This window comes from Trichogramma pretiosum, unplaced genomic scaffold (assembly GCF_000599845.2).
Source record: "Trichogramma pretiosum strain Unisexual culture from Peru unplaced genomic scaffold, Tpre_2.0 scaffold45, whole genome shotgun sequence".
Classification (NCBI taxonomy): domain Eukaryota; kingdom Metazoa; phylum Arthropoda; class Insecta; order Hymenoptera; family Trichogrammatidae; genus Trichogramma; species Trichogramma pretiosum.
The window spans coordinates 998,806-1,023,050 of record NW_019641665.1 but is presented as its reverse complement, the minus strand read 5'-3'; the positions used below and the strand labels follow the sequence as shown (position 1 = coordinate 1,023,050).

At 43.8% G+C, this 24,245-nt stretch overlaps 1 protein-coding gene across 6 annotated transcripts in view; it reads left to right on the top strand.

Moving 5' to 3' along the window:
• The window catches only part of LOC106649725 (rap1 GTPase-activating protein 1), a 115,909-nt gene that overhangs the window by 59,027 nt on the left and 32,637 nt on the right, over positions 1 to 24,245 (top strand). For 5 of the 6 annotated variants that reach the window (XM_014367339.2, XM_014367332.2, XM_014367316.2 and 2 more), the window contains 2 exons: positions 21,135 to 21,243; positions 21,511 to 21,603. In XM_014367339.2, the coding sequence (XP_014222825.1) occupies positions 21,135 to 21,243; positions 21,511 to 21,603 (202 nt within the window). Of the gene's footprint in view, positions 1 to 20,824; positions 21,031 to 21,134; positions 21,244 to 21,510; positions 21,604 to 24,245 lie in introns of those variants that run through there. The other variant, XM_023460272.1, reaches the window with a different exon arrangement.

Here is a 24,245-nt window from a genome sequence, read left to right as displayed (position 1 = left end):
AGCGCACAATAAAAAAAGTGCATTCGCGCATGCAGCCTTCTTATACCTACAAGTATCAAGATTAAAATTACCATATAGTACTGAAATTTATATATTTTTTTCAAGCTGCACGTACACATTATAAAGAAAATCCGCTCGTCGAACAAACGAGTACCAAGTGCATTCCGATATAAGAGCGGAGCAGCAGCAAGCAACCCCCCGTTATTAGAATATCAATATTCAAACCCCTGCTCTCTTGTTGCAATGAAAAAATCGTTATCCATCATCTTCTAATCTATCCAAGAGATCTCTCTTTCGTTGCTAGCTCTATATATGTCATCCGAAATTCAAGAAGCTCGATCACGCCCTCTCGCATACACGGTAAATATACGTACGCATGCATAAGAACGGGTATGCAAATACGCCGAGGCCGCAAAAATTCTCTCTCTCTCCACCTTCCTGCCTCGGCTCGGCTCGGTCGGTCGGTCGCTCGCGCACCTCTATGTGTGCATAATACGCGGCGCGCGATGATCAAGATGAGGAAAAGCATCAAGGGCAGGTACGCATATACACACACCGTGCGAAAATCTCAGTGCCTTGTAATTTCCTGCCTCTCGTGTACTTTTTCTTTTTCCTGTGTGCGTGCATGTGCTCTTAAAGAGTAACGCGCGCCTGTATAAACGCGCACATAATGCACTTTGAACGTGGACCGTTTTTTCATTTCCTTTGCGTCCAAGCCGGGGTTGAGCTTTGATTTTCCCTTTGAGCAAACGGCTCCGGCTCTCTCTCTCTCTCTCTCGACGGTTTCATATACATTGTTCAGAGTGACGCGTGCACATTAGCGCGGTGGGAAAATTCGAAAATTTACTTCGTTATTCCAAGTTTCGTCGTAAAAACGAAATTTCGTAATTCTCCCAATAACAGCCGAAATAAGCTGACTAACCACAACACGACGCACAGGTCAAACGCTGCCGCGCTTACGCTTATTATACTTGTATCTCGTGTGGATTCGTTGTGTGTTTGTTTTGGCAAACTCAAGAGCGATTCTTCCGGCAAAATATACATACACGAGCAGACGGTGCTAGCCCTCCAGGGGTTCGACTCTTCGATGAAAGGGTTACGCGTTTTTCGGCTCAAAATTAATACGAAAATATTTTCATATAGGCGCGTTCGCTCGGCTTGCATGTATATACCTACGTACGTATACACTCGGTGCACACACGGACGATCGCTGAAATGAACTTTTGTAAGCGCACTCGAGCAAGTGACTCTGTAAACGCTCGTGTGCGAAAAGACGGCGGGGAGTCGACTTTCTAGGCAGGAAGGAAGTTCGCGCGGTCAACCCTTGGAAATATGTGTGTTACGAGTTGCGCGCTGCAACACGCGCGAGCCTTCATAATGCCTCATAAATGGATATGGCTTTAATTATATATAAACACGACCTCCTCGGCTCGACTGTGCGTGTGTGCGTGCGCGTCTGCCTTAAATATCTAGCCAACACCTTTTCTATACAATATATTTATACAGTTTTTTTCTTTCTTGACACGCGAGGACGTGCGTCGTGTCCGTGCAGGATAAAAATCGCGCGTAACTCGCGCCTCGCTCAACGTTTCTTTTTGCTTTTTTTCTCTCTTATAATTCCATCGTCTTTGTGATCGCACGACGAGTGTCAACAGCCGATACATCGCCGGTGGAGGAGTCCCGCCCTACAACCGACCTCGGCTAGAGAAGCGAAGAATAAATAAACGCCCTTTTTCGAGACGATCGTGTGCATCGCCCCCGCGCGCACATTATATTATACACAGGCACATGCGCGCCTCTTTTTAATATAAAATATGCAGCTGCCTTTGATGGAAAAAGGAAGAAGAAGACGAGTATATATACAGCTTACATCCCCCGCGGTTAGCTCGATGGATACACATAAAGCGAAACGACTTTCTTTCTTTCAGGTTTTTTCTCTTCCTCCCTCGCACTTTTTGTGAAGAACCTATACACGTATTGGCCTCCGAAGCTGCCTCGTGCCTAGCCGCAAAAACGTCTGGGTCTGATTTGAGAAGCGGCTACTGCGACTCCATTGTGCGCAATCGAGCCCATTGAAAATGCAGCGCGCGCGAGCCATTCGACTCGCTGGAAAATTTCTCATTTCCGTTCGCGTGCCGTTTACTTGATAAATGTGCTACTTTCTTCACTTAATATCTGCTTTTTAACGTAATACCTCGAGTAGTGGGTTCTTGACGAAAAAAAATAAAGACAAATTCGAATTTTGACTCGACTTTTCAAGTGCCACTCTTTGCTACTGTTTATTTATAAACGACGTTGAGTAATCATTTAAAAGACGCTTAATCAATTGGTCCTTAGCTTGGAACTCGACAATCCGTTTTTTCGAAGAATCGCAGTGAAAAATGGCCAGAAAATAAGTCTCCAATGAGTTAAGCCTAAAATGAGACGAATTGCGAGCTTAGCTCGCCCGCATTCACGCTGCCAATTCGTTGAAACGTATACACGTCTATTTCACGCGTGTGCACAGCACGCGACCTGAGACCTCTCTTAATAGTTACTTCTTTCCCTTCCTTTTAATGTACACCCATAAGAACGCTCTATTCATTTTTATTATTACCTTGGCGCTCGCCGTATATAAGTAAAAATATTAGCTTATTTACGCGCCTGTGTCTATAGCAGCAGCTATCTTATTATTGCTCGTTAGACATATGCTTCATCAGCCGTGAATAACGACTGCTGCACCACTTGAAAGCTTAATTTTCTTTACTCCTTCTTTCAAGTGCACCGGAAAAACTTCAGGAAAATGTCGTTATCGCTGTTTTATTGAGCAATTATCAGGCGTGCGTCATAATATGTCAAATGAATTAGAATGATGCACTGTCAACCATATGTGCGCGATTCGTCGAGTGTTTCCGGCGCACTTCTAAGAGTTTCGAGTTTTTCGACTGATCGACGAACGCGAACAAAGAAAAAGGGACACAGCTTCCAGTTGGTGTAGGGAAGAAGTTTCCCTTTTTCGATTATTTTATTTAGCAGCACGCACATTGCGTAATGCCGGACTTATCAGCTTAACCCAATTACATTATGCATCGAGTTGAGTACGTGTTTATGTTGGCATTAATTACGAGGTTATGCTCGGGCGCGCTTAAAAAGCTATTGACTATTCAATTGAGTATATAGGCTCGAGAGCCCGCGAGCTTTCGAATTATTTACGCGCAGCTGACATTCAAAAATTCATCGCTGTTGTTGCTGCAAATTGTTTTGCAGACTACGTACAAGTTTCACTAGAAGAAAACTCATTTTTCTAAAAGCCCACGAACTTTGAGATTCTCCGAGCGTAGGTGCGCGCGAGGAAGCCGAGGAGGAGGAGGAGGAGTAAAAAAAAAAAAATAATGGGCAAAACGTTTTTACACGTGCCTCGGATAGATTCCAATCGGCCTTTCGCAAATTGCATTTACGTAGGAGAAAAACGAGAATGAAGGAGAATAAGATGACCCTTTGAGCGAGCTCTCGTGCAAGCGCGACAAATGTGCAGGGCTCATCCCTCGCTGCTCGCTCGAATGCTTTTTCTCTGGTACTCGACATCCGTGTGTGGCGGTGCACGTGGGAATTCGAAGGATTATAAATGCAGGATCTCGGCGATAAAAACCACCCACTGGATTTTACGCTCTAAACAGATGATATACAATTCGAAATCGTAAAGGGAAATTGGCGAAAGGATCGATTTGCAACTGTCTTTGGCCGGCGCGCGCATGACATACACCGCTCGTAAAAACTCAGACTAGCTACGCTACGCATAAGCTCGTAAACGCGTTATTATATACTTGACGTTTTTTCCTTTTCTGCCGCGTTACGTCAAACGCCATGCATCATGAACACCGCGTGTGCACAACCTTTGACACGGGGTCACTCACCCTTTCTCTCCTGCTCGGTCTCTCTCTCTTGTTTTCGCTGTGGCATTCTTGCCCTTTTGCTGTTTTTTTCTCTTTGGCTCCGCCGTTACAGCCTGCGTAGCCGTAAATCAGCGATGCTTCGTTTCGCAGCTCCGTGACATAAATATATGCGCGCGTATTGGATGGGCTATAGAGAAAAGCTTGTAAGGATGTGCGTGCGTGAGGATGAGCACCTCGCTGCGGATAAATTTCTGATTTATTCAAAATTGTTATTGTTCTTTTCGTAAATTTATGCAAAATAAGCCCTATTGTAAGTTATTGGAATAATTCTTCAGGTGTATGTACATTTGAATGCATAAAAAGGCATAAATAATAATAGGTGGGCTGCTGAACTTGGCAAAAAAGTCAAGCAACTGGCAAAACAAATACATGTATATTGAAAAAGTAGGATCGAATAGATTCACCTACTCTGAAAAAATCTATCGAATTGTTTCTTTGAGAGCGAGCGATTAATTGCTCTCAGATATTAACTGCTGATCGCACAAAAGTCTCCAAGTATACACCCACGAGCTCCGTGTATCATATACGACATTTTACAGGAAATTGGAATTTTTTCTTTTTTTCTGCGCTTTTGCACTACTGTACATAAAAGCGAGTACAGTTCGACCAAATTGATTCGTTCATGATATTAGGCACTTAAAAATATCATCGCCATATACAAAACGTCGATAAATATCCTTTATCTATTAATAAGTCCGATTTGAAGTGTCGATAGATTTACAATACTCGGTTACCTCCCTCGCTATTGAAGCGACTCAAGTCTATATTCATCCGAGTTGGGGTAACAGCTGCCACCTCTTGAAGAAAAGGATCGGAGAAAAAGGTGCTCTGACGTAATGCTCCGAGCATCGGGGCTGGAAAAAGATATTGCGAGGAAAAAAAAACATTCGTTTCTTTTTTTTCCAATATTTATAGACCTAAGACGAGAGATAAAAGCAATTAATAAATTGATTTTTTTCAAAGTGACATTTGTGTGGCTGCAATGACTATGCGTGTACAAAAATAAGCGTACACAATTTTCATCAATTACGTTTCGCATCGCGATCGAAGATTTCGATCCGAGCGTCGCTTATTGATCTCGATCGTCTATACCCAATTTGATCGCTTTCATTTTTATCCTCTCTCAAAAAACTCGGATTTACACGCATTTCGTAACTCGCAACAGCTAATATATTATACCGTATAGAAAAACACCAACGATCATAAAAAGTACTTGTACTTGCATGGTCACTATAAAAAGCCAATAGAGCCGCGTGGCAGATGGTCTAGCCTAGACCATCTCTCTTTTGCTATGTTCTACGCCACGGGATGTCCTCGGCTGCTCCTGGCTCGAGGCTCCCTACTACATATAAAAATGCATCAGCAGACGTAAACGTATGTATCCCGGGCGGTATTGATCGAGGCGCATTGAAAAAAGTCTCCCGCTTGATCGAGCCGAATTAGGCTGGCTGCGTTACACTAACTCGTAGTTTATTAGTTCGCAATTATTCTGTCTAGGTATAGGGTTGGGCAATAGAAGCGAAAAAAAGTCCAACACAAAAACGCTCCTGGGCTCAATTTTGGACGATTTTCGCCTTGTTTCTTTTATGAACTTGGCTGCGACTGTATGTGCGCTCTGCAACGCTACAAATTGATCAAGTCTCTGGGCGAGTGTGATTAATCGATTGGCACTTGACCCCCTTCGGGGCTTCATTGTTATCAAAGAGAAATTTCCTGCGAATGCGCGTACTGTGCACATTCTCGTGTGGACAATTCATTGGTCTGTCTAAACGATGCGCACAAAGCGAGGCTTGCCTCTAAAGATGTCATTCTTATGTACACGATTTTGCCAAAGTAGGAATTCATCTACCTCCGTACAAGATGACATGTGAACCAGTGGGGGGTTAATGTCAAACGGCAAACGCTTTGCCAGCCCTCCAAGTTTTCTCTTGTCACTCTTAAAAAATTCATAGTTCAGTTGCTGCTGCGCTGCTGTGGTTCTCTGTACGGATAAATTAGGTCGAGGCACCAAAAGCTGAACTAGGCGTGCGCGCTTGCCTCTAATGCGCTTCCGCGACCCACGCGTCCCGGATCAGCTTGAAATGTTTATCTTTTAGCTCCGTCGAGAAAAAATTGTTATGATCCCAATATAATGGAAAACAAGTTTGCTATTATGCATTCAGCAATGTTTATCTCGACGACGTGCGGCAGCTCGATTTTTTCTTCGCCTCGTTTACGTTTGCCTCACTAAATACACACGAAATATAAGTATATTATAATATGAGCGTCGAGCGAAAACTCGAACTGCAGTTTGCACAATAAATATATACAAGCGCATATATACGCACTGGAACATGTGCGTGCGCTCGTGTGCGCATCAAGCGAAGTAACATACATTCGAGCTCGCTGTCGGATAAATATGATTAATTATTCAAGCTCTCGCTCTAGAACTCGAATCGAATAATTCTATGCGATAATGTCGGTCTCGCAGTTCAAGGCTCTCTCTCTTCTTCCCTTCCTCTCTCGTTCGTTTTGCCATCTACTCGCTTTATGAAAATACAAGCAATTATTGCTTTATTATTACTCAATTTTCTTGCTTTCTTTCTCCATTTTTTTCAGGCCCCTCTATCCCGTAATAGTCAGAGAATAGTCGGGCCATTTCGTCTAACGAGCCAATCGAACTGCACAAATACGTCGTTTAATTGTATCGAGAGGAAATTCATTCTCTGCAAATAAAAAAAAGGGCGAATACATGTATAGCACACAACGAGATGGAATATAAATTTACTTACTCGGATTCTTTCCTCCTTATATTCTTCGTATTTTCTTGATTTATCGGAATTCCGGTCACTCGCTTTCCGCACGTATATAGACGCGCCGACCTTTACACTCGCTTTATAACCCCCGGCAGCGTACAGTAACTGCAGCAGCGGCGCAACTTATATACACGCGCGCGCGCGAGCGAGGAAATCGAAGCGATATATAGATATAATACGTGAAAAGATGTCGAGAGAAAGCAGCGCAGAAAAAAATTCCGATGAAATGTTCCAATGTCTGTTGAATGAGCTTCATTGATTGAGAGCAAATAACTTCATAAAAGTTGACTGTATTGGAATTGATTAATTAAAATTTATGTTATGCCTTTTTTGCAAGGTGCCAAAGTAGCAGTGCAATAAATCTTGGCGCACGCGATACAGCATAGTTCTTTTCGCGCGCGATAGATTAACATTAAAAGCCTGGCTATTAACGCCAGCAAAATTTATCTCTTTACTTCCACCTAGAGAAAAATGAAAGTCTTTTTTTCATATCGCACCTTCATTAAAAAGCCGCATATAGTTCGATACATTAAGAAGTTAATGTTCAATTAATTAAGATATGCAAAAAATCTCAACCGTTAACACTCGCGATGGTTGTGTAAAAATAAACGTGCCAATAAATTTCATGGCATAAGTCAAGAGATACGCCTCAACCCCCGCGTACGTCTGTATAATGGCGCAGCATATAACTGAATAAAATCGGAATGCCAAAATAACTTCCCTTTTGTGGCCTCTTCTGAAATACGTGACATCTGTATGCTCGCGGTTAGCCGAGCAGCGTGTGACATGTGCCCGAGGATAATCCTTCCTTTTACTCCGTATTTCGCTATGTATCTGGATCAGTGGGTCTAATTTGGCAGCGCAGATACCCCGAAGGATGGGCAAATCAAGGCTTACTAAGAGAATCGTCGTTTTAATCATCGGCGAATTATACCCAACGAATAGCTGGGACGTGAACAAAAATTTACAGCTGCTGCCGCGTTTGTAACTGAAAATCAAGAGTAAAATTTTTCCTTTTTTTGACCATTATACACGCGCGTCAGCGATAAATTTTTCTCTAATGAAATTCCTACTTTGCGAACTGTGACCAAAAAGAAGTAAAAATTGACGCGCAAACAAAAAACGATGCGCCCACTCTCTGCACGTTACAAAGCATCGAGCGGTACAATGAAAAAAGAGAATAGAAGAAAAAAAAAGTGAGTGAAAAAAGTGCCTTACAGCCATTCACCCACATCAATTGCGTCATGCACCTACACGCATGAGCGTCCACAGAAAGTTCGTTTCACAAAGAAGCAGCATCTCGTTCTTGATTTTTTTTTCTAATGCACGCAGAGAGACAGAAAAAAGTTATTATAGTGCGAGGGTGAGAGCAGCTGGGTCTATATCTTCTCTCTCTCTGAAAATAAAAAATAGAGAAGCATCGGCGTAACAAGACATTTATCTCTCTGGACTCTGTAAACGCAATTTCGTCTCTTTTTCTGTGCGCGAACACAAGTGAAAATTCGGCCTTTTTACCATTATGCGCGTGCCTGCAAAGCCATCGCGAAGGATTTTACGCTACTGCCACGCGTCTCGAAGATGCGATCGAAGCTTGATTGGCCACACCCTCCTACACATCTTGCACACAGCTACCTATTTTCTTTTTGTTGAAATTTGACGATGAGAGTGATCCTTTTTGAGAGGGTGGAGATGTTTAACGATTTTATTGACTAGATGCAACATGAGATTTTTCCTTAGTGCGTTGAAAGATGTATGCGTGCTGATTAATCATTAGGGTTTATTCAGAGTGACATTGATGAAACGATGTATTAAAATAGTTCCATTTTCTCAGTGGGATCGATAATACTCTAGAGTCATCGTCAGGTTCTGTGAATATTTGTATGATTGAGTACCGAAACGCTGAAACAATAAGTTTTTTCGTAATTATTTGCAACGAATCGCTCCAAAAAATTAATAAACAATTTCTAATTTTAATAAATATAGTTCACACCCACGCTAGATTATAGCCTAGTTGACGAAGGTTCAGGCAACGTGGGATGTTATAAACACGACCGTTTTTTATCGTGAATTATTGATATCCGGTTTTGTTAACCTCGGAATCTTCGAGATTTCTTTTAGCATATTTTATCAACGTTGATTTTGACACTGTAATCCTAAACTACCACGTAAACTTTTTTCTCGATTGTCAAAAGCTCTTATGCAATGATAATCTCAACTCTAAGAATTGAAAAAAGAAGAAAAAAGTGTTATCGTTAAAAGTTCGCGTTGAACATCTGTCACTAAATTCAATATTTTTGTCGGACTTTGCCGGAGCGTTCGCCTGCATCTTTGGACAGTGACGCTACTATATCGAAGAAGCGAGAAAAAAAAACTTCTAGCAAGTACATTACACGTATCGTTTTTCTCTCGTGCACGGAGGGACAGGAAACCAGCAATTAAGTTGAGCAGTGTAGTGGTGGCTTTATCTCTGTCTCTCTCTCTTTTTCTCTCTCCCGACGCGTGTAACAAGAAGCGAAGTTCGCACTACATATATATTTCGTGCTCTGCAGAGATGCAACATCACACTGCAGCAGGAGGAGAGAGCGACTTAGTATAGCGAATAGATATACAGCATGCGAACTTGAGACTTTGCAATAAGCCACGTCCCGAGTGTCTCTGATGTATAATATACTTTTGCAGGCAGAAAAGTTTATGCAGCAGTGTCAGCGGTCCAAAAATTCAATGGAATTTAATTAAAAAAATTAATCATGCCGCGACGTCGAGTCGAAAGACAAGCGCAGTACGTCATTCATGCCTTCTTCCGCACATTCAGCCTCTCGAAATTCGCCTCGACGTATTTTTAAGAGGCCAATTTATCGCAAACAACGGCTGCTCCGATCGCAATTGCCAAGCGAAGCGAGCGTAAATGCATTTGCCGAAATTCCGCTCGATTTGAGGCGAATCGTACGACGCCCGCCGCCCCCCAACCAGCCGGGTACACATCGCTTCATATACCCACGAATTACGCAAAGTTTCGTTGACCGTACGTAAGCTACCCAATATGAAGACCTTAATCGTTTGTTCTAATATGCGCCTGCGGCGGTAGTAGTAAAAATTATTCTATCCTACTACCCCCCTACGCGATGGATTATAATATTATATGTCTCTTTGCAACTGACACACGCGTAGTCTGCGATGGTGTGACGTAAGCGGATTTTCGACACGATCTCTGGTGTTCCTGCTTTATCTAGTTGCAATATGCCAAATGTGTCGGTGCAAACGCGTTGAATAATTTTTTAATGCGAAATCCTATCTGCACACGCAACTGATTGGATTTTGCGACGATGCTAAAGGCAAATTCGTGCTTTCGTCGCTCATTTCCGATTGATGATATTAGTTTATCATTATTCTACTTGTGCGTTGATTGACATTTATGACCGGAATAGTATTGCATCCATTTGACAAACTATAATTACCCTCAAAGTTCCACATCTTTGTCGGTTTTTTTTTTGAAGAATAGAAAAGAAATTGTGAGAAATCCAAGCTGGACAGTTTAAGACACGCGTGAAATTCGTCTCTTTCATTTTCGTTTGCTTCGGCTCTTGCAGACTTGGCTGCTGGCAACAATGCACGAATCGGCCACCCGTGCACAGAGGCTAATAATTTCGTCGAAAAAATTATTTGTTAAAACAACAAACTACGGACGGCCCTCTATGCCGCGTAAGCTCTTGTAATAACATCAACACGATACCTTAGATCATTATCATAATCTCGACGCGTGTTTTCATTACATCGCGTATAGGATATAGTTAGCAGGAGAAATGAAAACACGCGTAGAACAACATCGGCATTGTGCAAGGCGTGTACATGGATATACCTGCAAGGATTAGAATTTCGCGAGTAATTTTTTGTATCCAGTCCGGAAAATCAAACGCACGAGCGAGTGTGTAATTTCATACGATAATGAGTTTAGCCGCGAGCGTAAACGTCGAAGCGTGCGACTGGATTACTTCCACTCGAGGAAAAAATCAGTCGTTTCTTTTTCCGTAGGCGATCATCGCATTACAGCCAGGCTGTGGCCAGCCGAAAATCTCTCTGACTCGGCTGAAAACAATCGGTGGTTTGCCATTGTTTGGCCGTAGGTAGAGAACATGTGTACTGCTCCGGGCATATTACACATGCAAAGGCGACTTTGGTCCCGTGAACGCACGAGGAGAAGTCGGGTGGAAAAAAGCCGAGGCATTGCGCCGAGAGCTCGTCTCGCGCCCTTTTATTTAACTGTATTACTCGCTCAGGTGAATCCATTTCATCGGCTCTGCTTTTTTACGCGTTTTTTCGGTCGCGTGGCGGTCGCTCCGAGCCATTGAGAGCGAGCATTCACGCATAATAGCTGCGACGTAAAATGCGTTTAGACGCGACCGATGCGGTAGCAGCACCGGTATATAGTATTATTATAGCGTCGATACATTTACGTCGCTGTAAAAGATATACATCGATGTACGCCTTGGTCGTTTCGAACAGAGCCCGAAGAGCTATTAAAAGCGAATTAAACGAGTGCGATTTGCCTTATGTCACCTCGCTCGAGCGCAAAAACACGTATATACGTATACGAATCCGTATTTAGTTTGATTGTTCCAAACGAACTTGTTTACGGAACGTGTGAGCGCGGTAGAAACGGCGCGACCTTCGACACGCCTGCAGCTTATACATACACCATCTCTGGCTGAGCTGCGTTGCATGTGCTCATCATAAGGTATACAAGTCGCGTATCACGCTAATAGCTACATCTCGTGTGAGCGAATTTCTTGCGCGAATTCGGGACAATTGGCGGGACGCGGCGATGTTCTTTGCTCGTCGAGCAAGCCCGCCGATGTCTCGAGCACACGCGCGACCTTATATAGCTACGTTCCACATGGAAAGTTCTGCGTGCATAATACGTGTAAATATATACGTGTACACGCGGCCTCGTGCGCGCCGCAATGTGCATCTTATACGCTCATGTATAATGAAGATGAAATCGATAAAATCGATACACACGCCGCCAATGTAATCTATAGCTATATAATGAAGCTATATACGCGAGACAGAGAGAGTGCACGGATAATGCAGCGCGCTCAGGTGCACGATCTGCTGTAATCCCTTGACTGGCGCCCAGCAGGAGCGCCGCAACTGCATTATTTTAAAAACTTTTCGATGGCGCCTTCGGGGGTCAGCCTATAATGCATTCCCGATGCACGCTTATACATAAATATATTAAGCTATTTTTAGAAGAAAAAAGCCGATCCACGATATATATAAATATAATATACGTCTACCTTATTGAATTATATTCATATTTTAAAGCATACAACTGCTGATCGTTGCCACTGTCGATCCACATAAATTATGCATACGAATTGACTCATCTTTTGGGCTGCTTTCGCGCGCGCGCGCCCAGTATAAAATTAAATTATGTACTTTTAAATATGTCTGCGAGTACGACAGCGACGACGACACCGAGCCACGCCGTCGACGCTGAAAAAAATATAATTGTCCGATAAATAATACGTCGCATTAGTCGTTAATTTTTTTTCTTCATAATGTAGAGTCGCGGCGCGAGACAGCTCGAGCTATATAGCCAGTGACAAAACATGCATTAACGCTCATACCGGATCGAGTCGGTTGCACATTTAATCGACGCCAATTGCCAAGGTTTCTTGAAAAACGTTTCACCTGCTCGCGTGCATCATATGCCTTTTCTTCAGCTAACGTGTTTTTACGCGCGTGCGTGTGCGCGCACAGCCAGTGCAAACCGTAAAATGCTATATATTATGTGCGTCAACAAAAACATATAGTTTATTCGGTAGCTGGCTCAGTTTTCTAATCCTCGAATAATTCCTGGCAGAAGCGTTGGAGTATGTAGTAAGAGGGACTTCTAGTCGAGTTTGAGTCGCGTCTAATGATTTTATACTCGTGTAAAAAATGTGCAACATCAAATTATATCAGACTTGAAAAAATTTCTGCAAATATGCTTATGGACATCAGGAGCTTTGGTCTGCAGCCGTCAAGCAAATATGTTTTAAATCTTGATTCGTTGGCTGTTTGATAATCATATTGCAGCAAAGAATTGGCAATCGGTTGCGCGTCAGATCCAAGAAAGGATCTAAAGTCCGATGCAACCATCAGTGCGCCTTGGTCCAATAATTGCTTTCGTTAGCTTATCTATAGGTATAATTTTATAAGTTTTCACAAAGTTGGAAAAGTCGAAAAAAAAATCGACTCGATCGAGGCTTACGACGTAGATCACATTGTCAGCATCGTACACGTATACGTGACGTAAGGTCACTGCGGTGGAAGTTGCAGATGGTGCACACAGACGCAGCTCTTGGCCACGCTCAGCACGCGAATCGTGATCGATGCTACACGTACGTGTATTTAAATTAGATATCGCGCGCAGAATAGGTTCATTAGCGGCGTTCACTAGTGTGTATGTGTGTGTGCGCGCGCCTCTGTAGGTAGTCCGTAGTATACTCAACTCCCAAGATCTGACCCGAGCGAGCGAGATGCGAATGCTGATTTATAGCCACCAACGCTGCTGCGTTTATACTTGCAATAGCTGCTATACACGATAGGTATACGTATAGGCGGCTGTTGCGCGCATTATTGCAAAGAAAAGCCGAGAAAGATCTTGCATATAGAAACGGCGGCGGCTTCACAGTGCATTTTAAGCACTTATTATAGTGGAAACCGCGCGCGGGCAGCTCTTTCAACGATCGCGCCCCGAATTTATGCGATCGTACACGAGCCTAATGAATAGGCATTAACTGTCATCGATTTCGCGTTTGTTTATCAAATTACCGTGCGCGGCACACATGTTTGGCGCACTTCAACCTCATTATAATGTATACGTAGGAGCGAAGGCTCGGGCCCACACTACGCAGCAGCGCATCTGGGCTGAAAAATTTTTGCCTGCATTATGTATACACACACACACACACACACACATCGCAGAACCCCCGATAAATAATTGCACGTTCGCGTTTCGGCGTTTGTCATCTATATATTATACGCACCCCACATATGGCAGAGCTCTTGTGGCTCTAGCTTAGGTGCGCAGGCTCCTGCGTGTGCGGCTCTCGCGGCCGACGATGCTCTTTATATTATAGCAAGAATGTACGCAGATTCCATTGTACTTGCTAATAGAGACTTTAGGAAATACCTACATAATGACTGTTTGCTCATAGCTGAATCCTAGACCAAAATTATGATATCCAGTGCTCGTAATATACGGGCTATAATAGCACGTCCGCAGCTCGTCGGTAATGCGCACGCGATCACTTACTCTTTCTCTCTCTCTCTCACTCGCCGTTTGAAACAATCGTCTCTCTGAAAAATTGAATTTCCAGGCGCACGCGTGCTCGCTCACGGACAATCGCTTCCGCGATTATTGTAGCACGCGCGCACGCCGCCATCGCACATATAGCTATAGAAGCTGGAAACACGCCGACTAGCGTAATAATCCGCGCGAGGAACGATCGCTTAATATTATATGCCATATACGAGACTCGGCAGCTCGTGTAATACTTGCACGTAAGTACACGTGCAGCGAGTTACATACATACCTCGAGGGGATGAATGCGCGCCTATACATGTATAGCTTTGTTTGATTTTTGATTCTCGAGCTCCCCTCGACATGATACTACCTCTTGCCGCACCGATTTTGCTGCAAACTTTGCGAAATATCCGAATCGCGAGCACGCACGATTTATATAAGTATAAAAATCAAGCCACTAGAGTAGCAACAATTGCAATAAAGGCCGATCGATTAACTGAAAAAAAAGAACGCCTCCTACTCGCAATTATGTGCCGGACCATTCACAACGTCAACTCGAGTGCGTAAACACATCGTTGAAAAAGTTAAAATGCGCGCGCGTGGCTACGCGTTAATAAAAGAAGGACGCATCGTTGTGCCGGCCATACACACGCGCGCATATAATAAAAAAATATATATAGCTCGACTGCTTAACCTTTCAACCCTTTTTTCTGCCTCGGCGTGCGTTGCGTAACACGGGCCGCGTATAATATACCTATATAGACGAGCGGTCAGCGTCCGCGCGCTGAAATCACTTCATTGTTCTTCTAAATGTAAACGCATATACACACGGACAGGCATCTTCATTTGCATAGCGCGCGCAGTCTTGCGACAGCGTGAAATTTTAATATGCAACGACGCGATAGAGATCGAAGTCGACACGGATGCAAAGAATTGATAAAGATCCTTTTCTCTCTCTCTTGAACTGCTGCTGGTGGTGGTCAAATTTTATCGACTCATCCGTTACGGGCTTTTAGCTACGCTCAACCGGTCCATGGCGTACCATGAAAAAAAGGGTGATTCGTGCCTATTTATGCGCCCGCCGAGGTAGGAGTGGTCAGTGTGCGAGCCATTGTCTGGCTCCGTTGTGCGTTTGATTTATCCGTATTCCATTGGCCGACGCTAATTGCGCCACGATGACGTCTTTGTTTTCTGGCGAATAAACATACACACACACGCTTATACTTATGGAGTCTTTCGTACGTCGGACATCGAAACTTCCTCTTTTCATCCAATACATAAGTGCAATTTCGTGTTCAGACAGTGACGAGTATATTGAAACGAATACATATGGATCATCCAGACTCGATAGCTGAATGAAAGAAAAGAAGGAAAAAACAATGAGGTGGAAGTAACTGGTGTATACATTATTATAATCCTGCACATCAGAAAACTCGGCGAGTTGGGTACATATCGCACGCAACACACAACAACGCGCCACTTCATCGGCATTCAAATTCGTAGCGTTAATATCCATCGTATAATCGGGTCCGAGTCTTGCGCGCGCCTAATGCCACAAGGCTCGCGCCCCCCTCGTGCAGGCACAGATCAAATGTCAACTCGTTCTCCATTTCGCTTCTCTTTTTTTCATTTCGGGCCTTCTCTCTTTTTGCTTGTTCGTGTACGTATACCTACATGCGCGTGTACGTAACACCGTGGCCATTGATATATACTCGACACGTGGTCCCTACTGTACTTTGGCTGTGGTGCAAAAGTTGCGGCAGATTCGTTTGCGCACTTGGGCTCTCTCTCTCTCTCTTTCTCTCTTTTTCTCCGTCTATCACTGCTGTATATGTACGCGTGCGGTACTATTGTCATTGTTGTTGTTGGTGCAGCAAGAGACAGAGACAGATTTCGATGTTTGTGGGAGGTTACCGCGACGGTTGATGCCCGAGCCACCTTCATTGTTGCACTCATTCGAGGGTAGTGGTAGTAGTACTAGTAGTTGTACTAGTAGTTGACAAGGGACTTTTAATGATGGTGTAGTGTCGTCAACTCGACCCAATATACATTATATGCAGTCCTCGGTTTCTCTTATGCACTGCGACCTATCGATTTTATTTTCAAAATCCCGGCCATTGTCGCGAGCAGCCGTGTTTATGTGCAGCGTCCTCTTAACCTTTGACAAAATTATTGTAGCGCAGTCAGGCTCGTACGAGAGGCAACAGTTGTTGCGAGCCACCCCCGAAAACAAAGTCATGTACTGCGTGTAGCTGGCGTCACGTCGAGTACCTCGGCTTTATAACCACTCGAGAATTTTTTGCGCTGCGGATCGCTTGCTCCATTGTCGGCCATGTCGCTAGAGCGAGACAGAGAAAAAAAGAGAGAGTGCGCCCTCTTCTTAATAATGCTAATAAGCCGAGAAATATACGGGCCTATGCAAATGTAGCGACATATGCTCGCGCGTTCTATACGTGTAGCAGGCTCACCCTTTGGATTAGATAATTTAAGCGAGCAGTCCATGTTCTTCTTCCGTGTAATCGTCCGGAAAACGAATAAACTTACGAGGAAATTTATAAGCCGTTGCGTGATGATGGCGTCGCAGAGATTTTTTTGCCCGTCTATCCCATTAGCTCGTCAAGTTTATCGACGAGCGGGTGAGCCCGTCCGAAAAACAAGTCCAGTAACAGTCCATTGAAAAATCATTATCCTTTCAGTCAACAACAATGAGGTCTCGCGCTCGCGTGCAATCGATCACAAACCGCAAAAATCCATTCCCCGGGCGCGTTGCACGTATCCTAGCGTGAAATATCAATTCCGTTGCGCCTGTACAGCGATAGAAAAGAGCCAAGAGAGAGAGAGAGAGAGAGATATAGATAAGCGTGTCCGGAGTTTCCGCAATTACTTACAATCATCGATATCTGTCCTATCGATCATTAAATCCGCGTCTACCGCGTTATACTGCAACGTGTATGAATGTGTACGTGTACCCTTGCGCACAGGCATGACCAATAAGCTAAAAAATCGCAGGCATGTGCGAGAACGAAGTAATAATAGACACGCATTATTTATATAAGGCTGTACGGTGTAGAGGCATGGGCACAGGCTGGCAGGCGCAGGGCCTGTACACCTAGATATATTTGCCTAGGCAAATCGGCTTCGTCGATAGAGTCGTCTACCCCCCACTGTTTACACGGGGGGCACACATATATAGATCGTCGTCCAATATAATCGAAGGTCGATCTGCGTGGCCGCTAATCGCAACCTCGGATACACCGCGTGATGCTGCAGCAGCGCCGAACACTTTTTTACCCACAGCAGCAGCGGAGAAACAGATGTGTGCGTTCGGGTTTACGCTGTTATTGGCTCGGATTATAAATGAACGATTTTTTTTATCCCGTGCGCAGAGCTCAACAACAGCGAGCACGATTTTTGCCGGAAATCGATCTCGTGTCGCGCTCACCTTATTGATTTCGATATATTTTAATAAATCGCTGGAACCGAAACCGAGGCTCCAACGTTGTTATACACAATCAGAGCCGAGCTGCGAACTATAATTGCCATTCGAGCTAACCCAAAAGTCGAGCTTGTCGAGCTTTATGCATCGTTAATTACTATACGAGCAATCGCCGCGATGACAAATAAATTGCCGTACGCGCGGGGCAGCGCATCCTTTGGGCTCGCAACGTAGCCGCGCATTGACACTCAATCCATCAACATCACGTGCGCGCGCGCGCGGCTGTACATATAATATCGCTGCAACTTTGCTATATACGCGTGCACATAATATGATCTCAATCTCGCTGTGCAACACATCGGACTCGCTCGATCTTGCTCGTGAAAAAGAAGGAAAAAAAACAGTCTCTGCAACGACGTATATACTGACCGTAACCGATCGGCATCATTAATAAAAACCACCAACCCCTCCCCAAGTTGGAGCTCGGTCGAGGTAGAAAAAAAAAGAGAGAGACAAAACTGAAACGCGACCAGAAATGTGTTGGGTGCCCGTGACGACAAGAATTGCAGCAGCAGCAGCAGCTATAACACAAGCGACTCTTACCCTCAAACGCAAAGTTGAAAAAAGAACAATCGGCACCTATGCGCTAATGATAGTTAAAGCACCATCACCGACTACGACTCTTGAAAAAGTCGCGGCAGGCACACAGTAGGCCCGATCCATCAAGCGCACGTTTTGCTCGTCGCGCATACACAAGGCATTAACATATTCGTGTGCGAGCTGCTGCTGCTGCCCCTCGCACCAGGTATCCTTGGACATCTGTCCGTCAATCTGCGAAGTGAATAAAAATCGCGAAGGGCTATATATGCACGAATCGTTTATATGCGTTACACGTACGCTATGTGTGCTCTGACGGTGCACTGTGGGGGGTATGGCTACATGCCCCGAAAGAATAGATAGAGGCGAAATTGATGGGTTAAAATTGTGTGCCTGCGTATAGATAACTGCTCTCTCTCTCTCTCCGTGTCTGTGTATAAATTAAACGACCATCATCCCCGGCTCGCAAAACCTAGCATATAATAATAATCAAAATAATCAATGGCAAATTATGATTTTCGTCTCGTCGTGCGTACTCGAATTGATCCCAACGAAGATACATTCGAGTGCGCGCGAGACCAAAAATGCGCTAGCATCCGCCGTGCTGTGAGCTGGACAAAGCGAGCCACGAGAATGGAAAATTGCTGTTTGCACCGGACTACGTCGTGTGTTATGTGTATAGCCGAAACCGAGCTTGGCCTTTTTGTTTCGTCTTTTTTTTTTTTTTTTATTTCTTTTTTAATTATTTATGTGACGCACGTCGCGTCGTTAAAACGATTGAATTTTGTATGCAACGGGTACGGCGCATCTGTAGCATCGCGCTCAAAATGCATAATCCTCGGGTTCGAAATTACACGAGTAAACAAACGTTTATGAATGCGAATATGCGACTGGACATTGTCCAGCCGAGTCTCGAATAAAAAAGGCGAGAGGCCTGGCCGTATACTGGTATGTGCACGCGCGCATACGTCGATGTGTACACAAAGTATGATCCCTCGAAAACTAGTTTCCTTCCGCTCGTAATCGCAATCGAACACGCGAATACTATTAATCATCTTTTTTCCTTTTTCATAATTTTTAATCTCTTCGCGAATAGATATTTACTCGAGTACGAAACGGAATCTCTCGGCGCGCAGCGTGCGATTCTTTTATTTTTCTCTCTCTCTCTCTTTCTTTCGCGATGATCAGTATAAACATTATTATCGCGCAAGTAAACATTTTTTCCGGTGCCTCGTCATCAGCATAATGTGCTATAATAACATCTGTGCAGCGCGCGCCGAAGACGTCCTGTAGCGCTCATCTGTGTGCGTATTAATGCTATGAATATTCGTGTGTACGTGTGCGTGCACGCAGGCCATTATTGAATTAACTCGGTTTAATTGGCCGACTCTCGCCTCTCCGCGGGGGCTGCGAGTTTTTCGGTCAGTCTGATTTATGCGTAATTACGATAAAAGGATGATCGCGTCTGTCTCCTTTTATTTTTCCCACTCGAGGATTGCTTTTCCATATGCGCAAGCCGTGCTCGATCGCAGCCCGGCAGCTTTTGAATCCCTAACGTGCTCTACGTCTCTCTCTCGCTTGCCCTCTGCCTATGAGCAGTTTATAGTATGCACCCATGAGCGCAGTCGAAAGAAGAACGGGTTAACGCATATCGCCATTTCAATAGGAGAAGGGGCAGAGAATTTCGGTTTGATGCATTGCATTTATGTACATGGTATACTGCACGCTGCAACGAGTTCATATGTGCGCGCGCGTGGTGCGCCGGTAATACAAGTCCATTTAGATTTTATGAAGCCATTGTCGCGTCGCGACGTCTTTTTTGTTTGTTTACTCGTGGATATGATGAATGTTCGGGCAAGCGAGGCCCGCGAGATCGTTCATCATATCGAATCGCTTCCTCCGCGCGTTGCATTGTTCCATTGGGCTGCAGGAAAAAACTCACTTGGCTCGTACTTTTTTCTCTTTTTTTTTGCACCATGCTCGAGCCGATTTTGCCTGAATCCATATTTATAAGACGCTCGAGGAGCCGAGAGACTAATCGAATCGATGTCGCAGCTGGGCGATGGGATATATTTTCCCCAACACACAGCTGGACTTGCGTCTCGAATTTACGGTGAAAAGCGGAAAAAGGTGAGCCACTGCTTCTGCGGTAACGAAACTACTGGACAAAGTCAAACGACATGTAGGTACACATCCGAGGGCTTTGCTGTAAACACGGCGCTTGCGGTACCGTACATACCTGATGGAAACCGGCCAGCCGCGTTCCGTTTGAAATTCGTGCTTTCAAAGAGGTGGGCTTTCCCCCCTCGATGCGGTGAATGATTAAATGATTATTTTATCGCGTTCAAACACGCGCAACTCCCTCCAAATGAAATCACATCAACGTTTTTAGCACGAAAATCATCGATCACGATTGCGATGCACTCGAGCGGTTGTTTCACACGTGCTCACTTCAGAAGCAAAATTGAGTTAAAAAAAGATTAATCGTAGCTCTCGTGTACCTCATTGCCACAAGTACGCGCATCCTTTTATATATGATTTCAAGCGAGTTGGTTTCTTTAAGATGGAGCGTAACCTAAACAGCCCTCATAGTGCTCCGTTCACGCGACCGACCTGTGCGTCGTCGTTCATTACCTCAATATAAACACACGTGCGAGCGAGCACAAACGAGAGGGAAGGAATATTATGTTGGCAGAAGCAAAAGATCTCGGTGTACAATTGAAGAGACGAGATTCTTCGATTTCATTATGTGCGACATAACTGCTGCTGCTGCTGCTCGAGTATTTTCAGACGTGCACACGCTAACTTATATATTATATACTTGTTCTCCCTTAATGATTGTTCTTTTCTTTGTGCGTGCGTAATACTCGGCTACACAGTGCTAAAAGGGAATAATGAGCCCTTATGTACACGCGCCAGTTATTTATACGAAAGAGAGAGAGAGAGAGAGAGAGAGAAAGAAAAAAATTACCCGATAATGTTGGAAAATTTTTTAAATCATAATTTATCAAAGACGCTGCTGCTTGCGAGCGTCATTATCTCGCACAACAAAGACTAAGGATTCTCTTCTTTTTTTGTCGCAGGAGGCAACAGCTCGAGCAGTCGGTTTACTGCGAAACGGACTCGGCAAGGCGCAGCCCTGGCAGCGATGATCAGCAACGCCAAGACGCCCGAGGCTCGGACAAACTCAAGGTGAGAGATGTACAGCGTTTATACTTCGCCAATTAACCCGTTACATTGTACACCTCAAATTTTAATACCCAATGGTCCAATTTGGCACGCTCCGCGTTTGTGACCCCGCGCCAAGTTTCTTACATTCGCAGAAACTCCTGTGCAGCCAACGACTTAAACTCGCTCTCGCAACCTTCGTTGGATCAATACGCGCGCGCGCACATACTGTAGTACATTCTGTAAATACAAGTCGTAATAACCGTTTATCTCTTTTGATGCGTTTTGCAGGGTCCGACACAAGATCTCTTCGAATTGCTCGAGAGAGTGCAGAGCTCAAGGCTGGACGATCAACGCTGCGTATTGCCACCATATTTCAACCAGGTGAGTTTTTTTTCTTCTCTCTCTTCGAAGCGAATTTCAGGTTTTAATAGATACGACATTCGACGGTTTAAGTGGGTGTCGTGAATGGCCGTCATATCGTGTTCTTATTTCGCCTCTCGATTTTCGAGCGAGTTTTTTTCACTTTTTTATTTCTTTTTCTCCTTCTTAAAAATAAAAAAAAATATTCGTACCTAGATCTTCAATTGGATCTGTATATACACGAAGAAATATAGCACTATCGCACGAAAACGTTAATACGCAAATTAATGTGCACGCGTTATCTATAATAATTAGCAAAAAGTAACGCTAGATCGTCAGGTTAGAGATTCAATTTCCTTGAAAACCAGTTTGTGCAGTCGAAACGCACGATGTTTGCAATGAAAGGACAAAAAGAAATAAATAAAATGCCTCACTTAGGATAGAGAAAATTATTAGTCGCTGACAAGAAATAACGTCGCGCGATGACGAGGTTCATTCGTTCAAGTGTATATACATCGTACACGGCTCTTTGACAGTCGCTGTAATTAAAATTGTCGCCCCTTCTTTGGTAATAAACGAGATTAGAGGCGAGAGCGAGAAAGAAAACCAGCTGAATCACTTGAAAACTGAGTTAAGAACTCTCGAAAAGTTTCAGAAAATTATCTTCTTTTAATGATTTTCGTGTATACATACACACTCGAGAGGAGTGTGGGGCAAGATGCTGCTCGTTTCCTGTCTATATAGTTTGGCACAGCTCGTCTCTGCGCTTTCTATATCGGCGATTTCTTCGCGCTCCTTCTATACTTTATCATTCGCGATTTCCGCTGCGTCGTCTAATTACCTTCTATTTCTATAATCTATGCTGTTTCTTTTTCAACGAGTTCAACCAGCCGTTCAATTCACGCTTATAAAATATAACATTGATCGATTGTCCTACGCTTCGTTTCGTGCCCAATTTAACGTACACGCGTAGCTCTCCTACTTACTTTGCATGAAAAATACGTTAATACATTATAATATAGTCGTCGCTTGCATAATCTGACATAACTTTGGCGATGATCGTGTATCGCAATAATAATCCTGCACTTATCTCTCTCCGGATCTTCCTACGCAATTTAACTGATTCAATCAACATCATCCCTTTCACGCCCGATTTTATTCCACAGCTACATGCTGCTGCTCGCCAGCTACACTTTTCAATTCGCGTGTATATGTGGCCTTTAATCCACCGCTCGAATTCACAGCTCTCTTATCTTCTAGGTGCGATCTTGGCCGCTTTGGTGGGTATTTTGAATTTGGGGTGACGCCCTTTTTTCCATCACTCCTTGCGGGGACCCCCCTGCAAATGATTTTATGATTCACTCGAGCCTTTGCTGCGCGTTTGTATCGCTCTCGACTATATATTTTTCGGCAAAACGAACATTTCCATTTATTATTTGTCATTTATTAGAGGCAGCCTCCAGTTCGCCCGAATTTAGAAATTATCCCGCAGTAATTACAGTACTCAGCGATGCTAATTCAACTAGTCGACTTCCTTTTTAATTATTCCTTCATTATTGTAATTAGACAGTTAAACTTTTTTCACCCAAGCGACGACTTATCTAATAATAAGTCACATCCACGAAACAATCATTCGGTCGACTTGACAATTGCGTTTGGGGGAAGAAGGGAAGAATCAAATATCGCTCCATTGAGCAGCGGACACGTTTGTGCAATTGCATACATACTCCTCCACCGTCGATTACCTGCGATCAGTCAAAAAGATAGATGAGCTCGATTTTTCACGTTCAGTCACGCGGAAAGCAAGAGAAGATACACGTGTATACATAAAAGGAAAATCACCAATACGGGTTGAATCTCGCTCGCTGACAACTGCATTGTGAACCTTAAAAATGAAAAATAGTTCTTTGATTTTTTTAGGTCTTAGCAGCTTATCGATATCTTCATTTTTCTCTCGGTTACGTGTATATAGCTTGCGCAAACAAGCCCAGCGGCATAAAGGGCAAAATTCGATCAATTTCGATCACTCACGAGCGCGCCGTGCAAATAAAATAACATAAATCGCGCTGCTTGCAGAAAATAGCTGGAATTTTGCAGGCCGGTCACGCGTGTGACAAACAATTCGATTTCCAGCATAAGTTCGATAATCTCGCAAGCTTGTGTGTGTCCTTTCGATAATCGACTGTCGGCGTAACATTGCGTCGGTGACATTAGTAGTGATTAAAAGTACGAGAGATACCGTGGAATTACACGCGACGATGAGTAGGCAATAAAAAAATGTTCACCTAATGACTTGACAGCTATTACAGATGTTGGATTAGCGAGAGCAAGAGATTTAGTTGAGATGAAAAATATAAATCGCGTTTTCGAAAGATAATATTGTGTTGGCTAAATTAAAAAATTTATGCAAAGCCTTTGCCGTGCAAGTAGCTTTTTGCAAGATTCCGTTGTTTGGATATTATTTGCAGGCGTTCCTTTAACAACTGCTTGTTAATTAAAGTATTAGCAGCGAGCGAGCGACGTTACGTTCAATTCATTATACTTTATGCGCCTTTGCCGAGAGAATTAATCATAATAATGAAATGGACGCACGGGCATAAATGAGTTAAAAATACTCTAGGCTGCTCAAGATTTTCTCCGCTGCTCGACGTATATTATTTTAA